The sequence below is a fragment of the Boleophthalmus pectinirostris genome, unplaced genomic scaffold, assembly GCF_026225935.1.
Source record: "Boleophthalmus pectinirostris isolate CB_2022bp ecotype Guang Dong unplaced genomic scaffold, ASM2622593v1 HiC_scaffold_4, whole genome shotgun sequence".
Lineage (NCBI taxonomy): Eukaryota > Metazoa > Chordata > Actinopteri > Gobiiformes > Gobiidae > Boleophthalmus > Boleophthalmus pectinirostris.
In genome coordinates, this window is record NW_026571353.1 from 27,586,247 (window position 1) to 27,600,395 (window position 14,149).

The 14,149-nt window shown below is 37.2% G+C and overlaps 1 protein-coding gene across 1 annotated transcript in view; it reads left to right on the forward strand.

Moving 5' to 3' along the window:
* Nucleotides 1–14,149, forward strand: part of oxct1a (3-oxoacid CoA transferase 1a) — a 91,801-nt gene that overhangs the window by 69,863 nt on the left and 7,789 nt on the right. Inside the window, exon 14 of the mRNA XM_055161951.1 lies at nt 3,531–3,611. Within this exon, the coding sequence (XP_055017926.1) occupies nt 3,531–3,611 (81 nt within the window). The remainder of the gene's footprint in view (nt 1–3,530; nt 3,612–14,149) is intronic.

Here is a 14,149-nt window from a genome sequence, read left to right on the forward strand (position 1 = left end):
ATTGTTTCCTCATCAAAAATATACCGGGGCATTTGTTTTGTTTCATTCACACATGTTTAACACACAAGTGCTGTATATTTAGTTCTTCTCTCAAACTGAAAGCACTCTGTTCTACCTTGTAATGTCATGTGGGAATACAGGAAGTGCTCCACTGTGTTTTTAAATTCCATATACCTTCACCAGAATTATTCAGATGATTTCAGCTCTGGAATTGCCAATCTCTACTGAACAAAAGGTGTAAGGTAACTTCCACTCTATAACATCACAAGGTGGAAGAGAGCATTTTGAGCTTTGGGGATGTAGACCGACTAACAATAAAGGGTTACTCAAACATGTGTGAATGAAACAAAACACTACTCTGATAAGGCTGTGCAATTAATCGAATTTTGATCACAATTTTGATTGGTGTGTTATTTTGGGGTATTTTTTATATAAATAAGCATATTTATTTTATTTTTTTATTTTTTTATAGAGATTGTAAAACAGCTAGATGTATAGCTATTTTGGATACATTTATGTTTTTCTATACATTATTTCATGCTCAAAGTATGTTTTATTCATTTTATGTTTTATACATGGCAAAACTGCCCTAAGGCACATATTTGTAGCCTATATTTATTTTCAGTTTGAAAGTTTGCATAAATTATCAATAAAAAAGTGTTTTTTTGTTTGTTTGTTTTTTGAGAGTGAGAAGTGGTGAATAAATGCATCATGTAATTAAAAAATAATCATGATTTCAATATTGACCAAAATAATTATGATAATGATTTTTTCCATGATCGAGCAGCCCTAACTCCAGGCATTTTTTAAAGAGGTAACAACATTATAACATGACTTAAAGCTCTAGAATAATCTGTTTTGTATAATGTAGGACCTTTAAACGTTTATATAGGAAGTCCCCAGACCCCTATGTAATGATGCAAGGGCAGTGTAACATTGTGCATTCACAGAGCCGTGCTGTGTGCTAATGGTCCACTGTCTGGCTCCCTGCTCCGGTCCAGATGGTGCAGCGTTTGAGCATAAATAAATTCTGGTCTGAGACTCGTTTTTATTCATGACGTGGCTCTCAGCGTAAACAAACAGCTGAACTACGACATGGCCTCTGCAGCAATGTCACAGCCACATATGATCACATTACAGCAGACACGTTTGATCAGGGCCCCATAATTTGGTTCAGTGGCTCAACTGATAGAGCAGTTTGCCCCCTAACCAAAGCATAAGTGGTTCAATCCCTACCACTAATATTGCATAATATTGCTGTGCCTATGTGGAGCTGTTCCTATAATAAAGGCCAGGTCACTGTACTACTCAGTGTGATTAAGGATTATGTGAAAATGCACCAAAATTGTAGGGCTGTAGGCTTTTAGTCATTTATGAATTCATTAATTAATCACTGGATTTGTATAGTGCATTTCAGGAAACATAAAGATCTTTATAGTGCATTTTTCATTCACTCCCCGCTCGATGGTGGTGAGATACTATTGTAACCACAACGGTCCTGGGGCAGACTGACAGATGAGAGCCTGTCAATCTCCGCCATTGGTCCCTCTGACTAGAGCCCTGCACTGCAAAACAGTGCAGCGTGGGACACATTTTGAAAACTGCGGGCACGGGCGCGAGTGGGACTACACAACATGGGAGCGGACGGGTGGGATGATAAACTGCAGTCCCGCAAACTAATGCGTACGCCGAGCAAACCGCCCCCCCGTCCCGTACGTCGCGCAGGCTGTGCCACTAAACCAGAATTAAACCAGGACTAAAACAAGTCTAAAACGGGTCTAAAACAGGATTAAAACCGGGACTAAAATAGGATTTAGCCAGGATTTAACCATGCCGCCGGACCGCCCACTGCGCCTCTTCCCATACGCAGCCACCCCCCCCCAACTCCCTCCAGTCCGCGAAATATTGTCTGATGGTGCAAAAAAGGTTGGGGACCACTTTAGACAATTCCTTTCTGTTTCTCCGTGTTTGATGGATGTTAAGAAAGTGAACGTCTCCATCTTGCGGGACTTGCAGGCAGGAGCAGGACAAAATATCGTAGAGGCGGGTGGGAATGGGACTGAAAATTACAATTCTTTGCAGGAGTGGGACTGCACAGTGCGGGTGCGGGGGGGAGCGAGACTGAAAATTCTGTTCCACGCAGACATATACCTCTGACCACCACCAACACTCACGCACTTAGCCGGTAAATATAGCCAAGGTCAGTTAAATGCAATCAATCAGTGAATCTGCCCAGGGACTATACGTGGAAATTAGCACTTATGCTACAACCTGGTACAATGCATCTCTCCTGTTAAGGTTAATGCAAAAATTTTGCACTGTCCCTGTCTCAAATAAATAAATAAATAAGTGGGATCTTAGTCGACTAAAATTTGTATTAGTCAACTACTGATTTTATTTCGATTGTAAGGATATTTATGGGACAACAGCAGCAAGGAAAAGTTAGTGAGTGAGTTAGCTGAAGATTTGTATTTTTAGCTTTTTATATGCAAAAAGACAGATTGAACTCATGATTCACAAGTTTAATCTGTCTTTGAAGCATCTTGGTGCACTAAGGCATGGAGACAAATTGAGGCATGAAGACAAATGGCTTGTCTTTATTTTGGGGAGGAGAGCTGAATGAAGTGTGACTTGGTTCAGTTTTGTACTTTTTTAATTCAGATGTGGTTGTTTATACATTTATAGATGCACCCATCCACCGAAAACTAGGGACCATGGATAAGGTAGCAAGGTTGTCAAACGTATCGCAAGTCAAATGCTAATTGTCAGAACCAGATACTCATTTGAACAAGTATCAGTACTAAAAAGTCGCATCAACCAGACAGAAATGAGTCTTTCCTTGACAGCTTTATAATGATCTTGAGCTGTATCAGAACCCTGTCTTGCACCATATATTTAAAGGTCTTATATCATGCTAAATTGATTCTTGTGAACTTTAAGTCATGTTAGGATGATGTTACCTCATCGAAAACATACCTGGAGTTGTGTTTTGTTTCACACGTTTTTGAGTATTGTTAATATTCTGTTGGCATCTCCAAAACTCAAAATGCTCTATTCCACCTTGTAGACGACATGAAGTGGTAGTTTTCAAGTTAACAGCTACCTTTTACCTTTTGTTCAGTGGAGATTGGCTGAAATCTTCCAAATGATTCTGCGGGGTTGGTGTGTTAAACATGTGCAAATGAAACAAAGCAAGACTCCGGGTATGTTCTTGATGAGGAAACATTACAACATAGATCACAAAATAATGTAATATGAGCTCTTAAAATCATGTTTCTATTCTGGGAGTGTCTATTTTGAATAAGTTTAAATGTGTTTGGAGCCATTAAGCGGCGAAGCATCTATCTAATGATGTCAGATCGAGCATGTGTTTTATTGATTATTGTGAGTGAGTATTTGTTGGTTTTCTTCCACGCACAGGCTAAATCCCTGGATATATTAAAGCAAAGGCTGCTACCCCGAGGATGTTTACAGCGCATTTTAGTGACTCACCTCCCAATATGAATAACTCTCGTCTCTCTTCTCCACAGGGAGGAAAACACAAAATATTGGACACATGCAGTTTGCCTTTAACGGGGAAGCAGTGTGTGGATCGCATCATCACTGAAAAGGTGAGCGCAGTTTGAAATATAATCTCTAATCCACTTACAATGTCATTTTGTCACAAGCAGAGGTGGGTAGAGTTCGCAAAAAGTTTACTAGAGTACAAGTAACTATCTGGACACAATATTTGATTTATAATTTGAAGTTAAAGGTCCTATATTTTGCAAAATTGACTCTTGCGAGCTTTTAGCCACACAACACACCAGGAGTTGTGTTGTGTTTCATTCACACGTTTGAGTAATTGTTTAGTATTAGTCTGTCTAAATCTCTAAAGCTCAGAATGCTCTGTTCCACCTTGTGATGTCATGAAGCTGTAGTTTTCAGGTTTATAGCTACCTTTTACCTTTAGTTTAGTAGAGATGGGCAATTGGCAGTGGACCACTTCCTTTATTACCACATGACATTGCAACGTGGAACTTGGGAGTGTTCTCAATTTCAGAGAAGGACTCAGCCTAAATATGCAGGGTTTGTGTGTTAAACATGTGTGAATGAAACAAAACACAACTCCAATAATGTTTCTGATGAGGAAACATTATTACATAGATTAGAAAATAACATTAAATGGGTCCTTTAGTGTAGTTGGAAGGTGAAAAGATGAAATATTGCACAGAATCTGGTATTTTTAAAGGATTTTTAAACGGTTCTTACTGAGCTGTAAATACCATTATACCTTTAATTTACCTTTTCTTTGGCGAAGAAAAACACTGCTCTCTGTGATTCATAATTGAAAAGTCATTGTAGATTTGTTTTGATGGTGCAGGATGACTGCCCATGTCATTTAGAACAGATTATTGTTTTTGATTGAAGCAGTAATTGTGATCATGATAAGACTAATAACAAAGTCATCAGATTCACTTCCTGCTTATTAGTTTGGTTATTACCCAAAAATGAACTGCAGAGGTATCACCTTCACATGGGTTAGAATTACAACTGGTCCGTTAGGGCTGTGTCTGTTAGTTGTTCTTAAGGCGCCTTCTTATTGATCTATTTATGAATTAAGCTTCTGTATGTATGTCTTTGGTTTTAATAATTGTTTTGTCTATTGTAAGTCGTTCCTTGTTGTAACTTTGTGTGACATATTACTTCTTGTTTAGGGCTTTATATCAAGAGGCTCTTACAGTATTACATTGTGCTTGTGTCTGCTATATTGTTATAATCTATGACACACATGGGTCATTATATTATAAATTGGACATTTTAAATCTCAATATTCATCTGAAATTACTTAAAGGTCCTGTATTATGCAAAATTTAGCTTTTAAGCCATGTTGCAATGGACTTGTGTTTTTGTTGTGTCATTTCATTCACACATCTTTGAGTAATCCTGGTTTATTAGTCTGTCTACACCCACCTAACCTCTAAAGTTCAAAATGCTTTGTTCATCTTGTGATGTCATGTAGTGCTGGGTTTCAAGTTAAGAGATTGTAAATTCCAGGGCTGAAATTATCCAAATGACTAGTGAAGGTGCTTGGAGTTTAAAAATACAATGGACCACTTCCTTTATTACCACATGACATCACAAGGTGGAACAGAGTGTTACCTAAATATGCAGGATTTGTGAACACAACTCCGAGTATGTTTGTGATGAGGAAACATTATAACATAGATCAGAAAATAGTGTTATATGGGCCCTTTGATAAAAAGAAATTGACTTTCCCGTTTGAAAACTCTGGTGCCCAATGGGAGCAGATGTTGCTGTAAGTGAGTAGCAGTTTTTTTTCATTTGTAGCATAATGACTACATGATGCTGCCGAATCCTACGTATATCACCATTTAAGAAAATAAAATTGGAGAACAAAGTAAGTACAGAGAAGTGAATGTATAAATAATAGAAGTTCGGGTGAGTAAATGGTGATGGGAAACTATAACATGGTCTAAAATGTCGATTTTGCAAAATAGGTCTGCTTTTTTTTTTCTGGTTGAGGGTCCGTCAAATGCTTTTCTTCATAGAGATGGTATTGCTTTGTCTGGAATGTTTCACAGTATGGCATTAAATCTTTCTACCTTCATGGAAATCAAACCAAACCAAGTTACTGGTCAGATCTGTAACTTGAGAGGCGAGCCCACTCCCAGTCAGAATGCCTGTTTTTCTAGGCATTTTTGAGCCGTAAAACCACCTGTAATTGAATAACTGTAAGGTAGAGTGGTTTAAAGTCATACAGTGGAACATTCCAGGTAAAGCAATGACATAGAAACAAGCAGGTGATGGACCCCCAACAAAAAAGTTGCATTGTGCACCTTTAAAGTTGACATAATTTTTTTCATAAATGAGTAAATTTAGTTTTTCTCTCCATAAAGCGTAGAATTGGATCCAATTATAAAACAATGTATAGATTGCAACTTGTAAGGAAGAATGATGTGAGTCTATGACACTTTCAGATGGGAGCTGATAAAACTCCTAGTTTGTGGGAGCTTTTAACAAGTTAGACAGATTGAAATCCCTACTTTCTTGTCTCACTGTTTGAAAATCAGGTACACCAGCTTTAATTATCAAGTAAATGAAGCATGAGCGGCGTACAAATGGTCCCCATGTGGTCAGAGTGAATTACAGAAAGTGCTCTCTGGGAAACAAAGGCTTTGTTAAACTAACTGTTATAACTCAAGTTTTGGCCCATTACCGACGAATGACATGTTTTATTTTTGAAGCCGTCCAGTCAAAGTTTTTTTTTTTTTGCCTTTTAATGAGAAATAGTACTAAGTAAGGAACCGTGATTTCATGGTTTAGGACTTGCACAGGTAAACTATGCTTATACTTTTATAAGCAGAAAGAAGGCAGAAATGAAAGCATTATATGAACAGGGAAAGCTTAGTCTCTATAGTCCTTTATGGAGTTTGCAGAAACCCTCTTGCATGCACAGTTAATTACAGTATGATTTTAAGCTTTATTGATCCCAGTGTCTAAATCCATCCTTAGCATTTGACCCGTGCTTGCACAGGTTTCCTCTGGGTTCATCTGGTTTTCCTCTGGGGCCAGCACTCCCCTGAAAAAGAGATTCTAAGTCTCAGATGGACTATCCTGGTTAAATAAAGATCATTAAATCTTTCCTTTCAGACAATTGCCTTTTATCTTCTATTTTTGTTCTCTCTATTAAAACTAAACTCTTAATTATGTTGAAATCACTAATTCCTGATTCTTAAAGGATTCCATTGTTGAGCTGTGCCTGTCACCATCTTGTCTCTGCAGATTTTACCTTCTCTTGGTACCAAAGTTAAAATCGTTTTCCATCCTCCTCCTCCTCCTCCTTCTCCTCCTCCGCCTGTGATCGACTCCAAGTCAAATTTCACTGTTTCTGCTGAGCAATCCTCTGCTGTCTGCACACAGCAGCCATTTGACAGTGTCTCACCATGGACTTAGGTTTGACTTGAATCTTTGTTTTCTTAGCTTAGAGCGAGCAAGACTCACAATATTTGAACTTCACTGCTGTCATGTAGTCAAAAAGCCTGACAACTTTGCATCTATATTACCATTAGCTGAGATGAGTATCACCGTGAAGTGCTGTCAGAAGAAGTGAGTGACTTTTCTGTTGATCTTGAATTAAGTTATAGGTCAGAAGTTCCTAACTGGTGCATTAGTTTGTAGTGTGTTTGATTTGTGTTGTTGGTGTAAATTATATCACCAGGGCAAAAACTCTGAGGGAATACCTGCACAGTTGATGTGGCTAGCACTCTTGACTCACAGCAAGAAGGTGCTGAAGGCAACCAGATGGGGGGCTTTTGGCATTTTCTTTTGCAGTTTATTTTCTGTGTCCTCAGCTGCTCTGGTTTCCCACATCAACCCAAAACATGCACCATCAGGTAAAATCCTCCAGCGGTAGTTGGGTACTTTTTTTATGTAAGCAATCGCTACTGTTTGATTGTGGCGTATGTAATGCGCCAAATTCTGTAGGAAGAAGGGCAATAACATCTTTCCCCTTGATAAATGCACCAAACATTCTCCTTGTTCCGGCTTTAAATTCTCGATCTCGGGAATCATTGCCAACACAGAATGTATGGCTTCGTCTACATCCATCTCGACCGCTTTGTTTACTGTTGTGCTGTACCACAAAAGGGACCCAGACAGGCGCTTGAGTTTGACGTCATGGCTTCACAGCTCTTCCCTGATTGGCCAGTGCACGGTTTACAACTTCCGGGTTCTTGCAAACCATCAATTGTATTCCAATTCCTGACCAAGTCGCTGGAGAGAAATGAAATTGAGCAGAGACTAGTCCTGAGCAAGACTAGCTCACAATCTGGAGATGGGTCCACTGCTCCTGACAGCTTGCATCAGTGACATGGAAGGATGGGTCAAATGTAGAGGACAAATTTCACCATAACAATAAACCAACCAGTCTTAAACAGGTCTACCCACTGCTTTCTTCCTGTGAGGCAACAGTGCTTTCTACTTTACCAATGATGACACATTCAGGATAACATCTAAATTTGTGTTGTTATCTGTTTTTATTTCCAGTATTATTCAAATTCAGAAACTTTATTGTTCCCTGAGGTGTAATTCAAAATGACAGCTGCTCTTAATGAAGTGATAAGCAATACCACAATGAAACAGCACAACAAATGGCACCAATGAATCTGAACCAAAATAATTGAGAGACAGTCGTTTTCTAAGCTGATTTGAAAACAGACCCAATTTATCTGTGCAATAACTGACTTTGGCTGACATGATATTAGAATGTATTTATTCCAGTTTATTGGCAATACTGAAACATAACTGAAATATAGCCCTAATAATTTATAATTTCTTCTTTTATGATGTTATATTTTGTTTAGAATGTTAACAGGCATAGATCAAAAATATGATTTTTTTAATGTATAAAATCAAGACATTTTTACACTGTTTGGTGCACTTATTGATAGTTTGCAGTGATGTCACGCTGGGGGTGTTATGTACATGTATGTGTATTGGTGGAATGTTCCTCAGTTATCATGAAGACAAAATGCTCACATTAGCAAACACTGTCAAATAAGTGTCATGAAGAAACCAAATCCAAAAACAGAAACTACAACAGACATGATACGAACAAAGACAATGGACCAACAAAGGGCAGAGGAGAACGCAGGGTATATAAGCACACAGATACAGGGCAGACAATCAACAGACAGGAAGTAAAACTCAAAACTAGAAGCTGACAGGACAAATCTCAAAATAAAACACCGAAGGCACACTACACTACAGGAAAAAGATACACCAAAATAAGCAAAAATGACTACAAAACATGAACCATGACAATAAGTTTTGAGACTGTCTAAAAATTGTACTTTTAAACAGCACATTTTCAGGAGTCTGTGATCAGTATAAATGGTTCTGGTCCTGTTAAGTTGTTTGATTTTCAACAAAATTGTATTTGTGACTAACATACAAAACAAAAACATTTGCCTATTGCTAGTTAGCTTGTAAATTTAAAGTTATTTGAACGAGACCAGTGGTTTACCAGCCCGAATCAGCTCGCCTGTTGTAATTCCAGTTAAGACTGTTCTTGATTTTGTGTTACATGAAAGCTCAAATTAAAGTCTAACAAAGCTTCAGACAGAGCAGTACCCCCAGTTAGTTTCACACCCCAGGGAATGTTAATAACATCAGCTGCAAAGTATCAGTATTTGTACAGCTAAATTGGCATGGAATTGAGTCTAAACTAAAAGCTTTGTTGGAGTGAATCTTGATTAAAACTAAATTAAAAATGTTTAACAAGGCAGCCATGTTTTCTGATATTTTCCAAATGCACCAGTGCTGCTGCTAAGTGATGTCTCTACTTTACTGCCAAATAGAATTCTAGCCTCATTCACCATAAAAGACTTTTGGCAGATTTTAACCTGCTCCAGGATTATAAACAAAGCTGTTTTAATAAGTTTAACAACACCCGAAACTGCCAACTTGCCAGTTCTTACCAATATTATGCTTAGCCTAAAAATAAAGAGGTACCTACTTTCACATTATTTTTATTAACAGTGTCTTACAAGTTTTACAGTTTAGGAGGGTTCACTAGGTCCCTCTTTCATCTGTGTGTGTCTATGGAACTCGGTTGGATAAGTCATTTCACACTTAACAGCCCTGTAGTAAAGTACATTATCCAAATTAGGACTGCAAGATAAACTGAAATCGAAATTACAATTTGAATTGACAAATTACAAAGGCTGCAGTTTTTGACTTGGACTCAAGTCAGACTTGAATCACTATTTTTAGGACTTGAGACTTGACTTGAGTAGACTTGAGAAGCACTTTTAAATCTGAATTATTTCTGTTCTGACCATAATGATTCACACTAGGATCTTGTCAAGACATTTAAAAAGGATAAATTAACATTTCTACAACTCTTTTATACTCTATAAATATATATATATATATATATATATATATATATATATATATATATATATATATATATGCTATGATTTTTTTTTTTTAAGTACAATCATGTAAATTGCAAAAGTCTAAGTTATCTTTTTTAAACTCTTGAAATGACTTGAAGCTCAAAGCAGATGACTTGGACTTGATTTGGGGCCAGTGACTCAAGACTCGACTTGGACTTGCCTGTATTTGACTTGGGACTTGACTCGGACTTGACTTACTTGAGACTTGCAAAACAATCACTTGGTTCCACCTCTGTTTTTTTGAAGTACCATAATTTTCTCCAAAAACCCCAAAATACACGTTCTTATTCTGCATAAATAACTGTATCGATTTGTTATGTACTGAAATGTGATCCTAGTTTCTCAGTTATTTCAATTCATATTTTAATATTTTTGTCAATTCTAATGGATTAAAATGTGAACTTTGGTGGGTATGGGAGAGTGAAAAAGTGAAATCGCAAGTATTGTCCGTTTAAAAACATTATCCAGATGACTAGACGTGTGCTACCATTCGTTTTATATCCGTGTTTACAAGAATACCGGCTCCCAGCCATACTCCACTCCCATTACAAACTAAGCTTATCAAAATCACATTCACTGACTCAGATTGCATGCAAAAAGCTATTAGCTCAATCATTATATGTTGAAGAGAAAAGTGCAGGATTATTCATTTGTTATAATAGCCTCCATAAAAGTGTTACCAGTGGCGTTTTTGGTAATGACGGTAATTTTATTGGTTGGGGTGGTTTTAATAGCTCTATAGTTGTTAAATTTTCTGTTATTTTTGTTGTATTTTTGACTTGCTAATGCATTTGTAGAAACTTAAAGTGAAAGCTCAATTTCCCACAAATGTCAGGAAATACATTATGTGGAAAACTGAATATTTAAATTCACCTTCTCTAAAGAAAAGCTGTTCTTTAAAAACGTGAAAAACATACCTAGTTCTTTTTAAAGGTCCCATATTACGTTATTTTCTGATCTATGTTAAAATGTTGTTTCCTCATTAAAAAACCTACATATTTAGACGAGTTCTTCACTCAAACAAAACACGTTCCACCTTCTGATGTCATGTGGTAATACAAGAAGTGCTCCACTGTCTTTTTAAATTTCATAAACCTTCACTAGAATCATTTGGATAATTCCAGCCCTGGAATTACCTAATTCTACTGAACAAAAGGTAAAAAGAGCTGTTAACTTGAAAAATACCACTACATGACATCACAAAGTGGAACAGCATTTTGAGCTTTGGAGATGTAAACAAATAATAAAGGATTACTCCAACATGTGTCCATGAAACAAAACACTACTCTATGTATGTTTTTGAGGAGGTACCATAATTATAACATGCCTCACAAGATTCAGTTTTGAGTAATGTAGACCTTTAAATGGTTAAAGTTATTCCTCATTTACCTTATGCTTTCTGAATATCGTAATTATTCACGGCGATGAATTTATAAGCGCTTTCCTCAACTTTCAGAGGCCAGAGCAACTTTTGCAGTCACAGTAATGCTAACCACAACTAGCATGCTAATCACTCACATCCTGATTGTCGGACAAGAGGCATATGATTTGATTTTAGATCTGTCACCTCTGCACTCTTAGTCCCCTTCTCTCACTCCATTAGTGCTCCATGAGAGAGAAACAACTGTCTGGGATAGTTCTGCACAGTTAATCCCACAGAGTTCTCAACTAGCAGTATGCCTAACTGGTCAAAATAGGATTTATTTATAAATGTTGTATATAGATCCCATAATATGTTGCATTCATGACATTTGACAGAAAATCTCTTTAGTTCTTTAATGCTTACAGAGAAGATCTTGTACTTTATACCTGTTTAATTTTGTGTGGATACCACTAGTAAATACATGTAATCATATTAAACCAGGACAACATACTTTTGAAAATGAAACGGCAAACAAATCCTTGAAGGTACATTGTGTAACTTTTATGGTGGAGGGTCCTCTTCTTGCTGGTTTCCATGGAGATGTTATTTCTTTCTTCCTTAGTAGGGCATTAAACATGACTCCCTTGCATTTGTTCAATGACAGGTGTTTTATAGCTCAAAATACCTTAAAAAAAATTTTTTTACCATGTGCAGGCTTGCTTCTCCATAGATCTGACCATTAACCTGTCTCCACTGTAAATGCAAAGTTAATTTCCAATCAAGGTAAAATAGTAATATCTCCATGGAGACAAGCAAGTGACTGACCGTCCACCACTCGGGATATGCAAAAATATTGAAATATTGATATACCATATAATTTAATGTAATGATACAGTATCGATATCGTGGGCTGCTGTATCAATATATCACCACGAGTGTTTTTTGGTGTATTTTACTAAATTATTTTGTTACAGAGCTACAGTTTTGTTGCTTGTTTAGAGGAAAGGAACTTTTTCATGCAACACATTTGACATTTTCACTGTTTTGATGAGAAAATTGTTGTCTTTCCATATTTACTTTGTACAAGAAGTGGTTTAACAAAGACTTTTAGTATCACAGCCGTGATTTAGCCTTTATTTTTTATTGAACCGTATCAAATTGAAAGTGAAAGTGCACTGTATTGTATACCCAGCCCTATCCACCACTATGTAACTTTTTAGAGTGGGGGTCCATCACCTGCTCATTTCTTTGGAGATGTCATTGCTCTGACTGGAATATTCCACAGTATGACATTAAACAGCTCTACCTTAAATTTATTATATTATAGGTGGTTTTATAGCTCAAAAATACCTAACAGGCATGTTAGGTATTTACAGATCTGACTTGTAACTTGGTCTGGTTTGATGTCCATAGTTTGAAACATTCCAGACAAAACACGGAGCCTCCATCTGAAAAGTTGCATAATGCCTCTTTAAATTTTAACTAAGGCCTGTTGTGAATGACATGACAACAACTCAAACTAATGCAGTGTTGGTTTTTGTCCGAAAATTGTGAATGCAAGTGGGTCAGGCGTCTTGTTTGTGAGTCAGTGTCTAATGATGTGGCATGTGCAGGACTGTGAGAAGGTGACTCAGAGTGTTTGCAGCCAGCACAGGGAGCGCTTGTTTTGCACAGACCAAAAGTGTAAATCTTCGAAAGTGGGTCATTGAGTGGTTTTATCTTTCTGAAATGGACTCGATCAGGCAGTCAGGTGTCCAGAGTTTATGTGGTTTACGAAGGTTCAACATCTTTTCAAAAGTGGTGTCATAAAAAAATTTTCTAATGGTTTTCTGTCATCGTTAACTCGTCTGAAGTTGTATTTAGGGTGTAGGTTGTGCATGTTTGGGTTATCCTTATTCTCCTGCATTCAAGACTGAGAAAGTGCATTGTACACTGTAATTCCTTTCCTGTAAGTCCAGGAAAGGGCCATGATATCTGTTATTACTGTTATAAGTCAATTGAACTACCCTGAGTCGTGAACTGAGTCAACTTTTGCATAATTTGTCCTGTTTTATTGTATCACAGTTAGGGTTGGGCAATTAATCAAGTTAATTTGAATAATTTTGGGTTTTTAATAGAGAGTTAGAAAATTTGTAAAATCATGAAATTGAGGATTATTATGAAACAAGTTTACTCCTGACTTCCTTACTTGCAGTGCATATTCATTGAGCAATTACAGTTATATTTCTGTAAAAAGTAATTTAAGGCTGTTTACTCTTTCTTAAATAATAGCATACGTTAAGAATGAAAACACTTCCGCTGTTTGAAAGGCATGCGGTCACTCCTCTGACTTTGATTAAAATCGTAATTGTCCAGTGTGTGCAAAAAATCAAGATTTAGTTTTTTGGCCATATCACCCTAGCCAGATTCATCATGGAAACCGTCGCAGCATTAGGGTTCGTTTGCTGGTAGGTAGGTGGATAGTTTTTTTATTTCACCGTTCGCTGCGCTGATTGGCCGGTGCGCGGTCTACAACTTCAAGGGTTCTTGTAAACCGTCTAGTGTATTCTGATTCCTGACCTAGTCGCTGGAGAGAAATGAAATTGAGCGGAGGCACTAAGAGGCAGCAGCCTGGCTAATATCACCCAGCCCTATTCACAGATTAAGTTCTGTACTTATCCCAAGGTGCCCAAAAGCATGTTTACAAGGGAATTGAAGCCACACAGTTTTATTTAAGGCATTCTCTTATTATAGCTGTGCCAGAACTAAAGAAGATACTTGGAGTGTCGCAACTTATTCACTTCACAAATTGTGTCAAGTTGACCGAATTCAACCTTGTTTT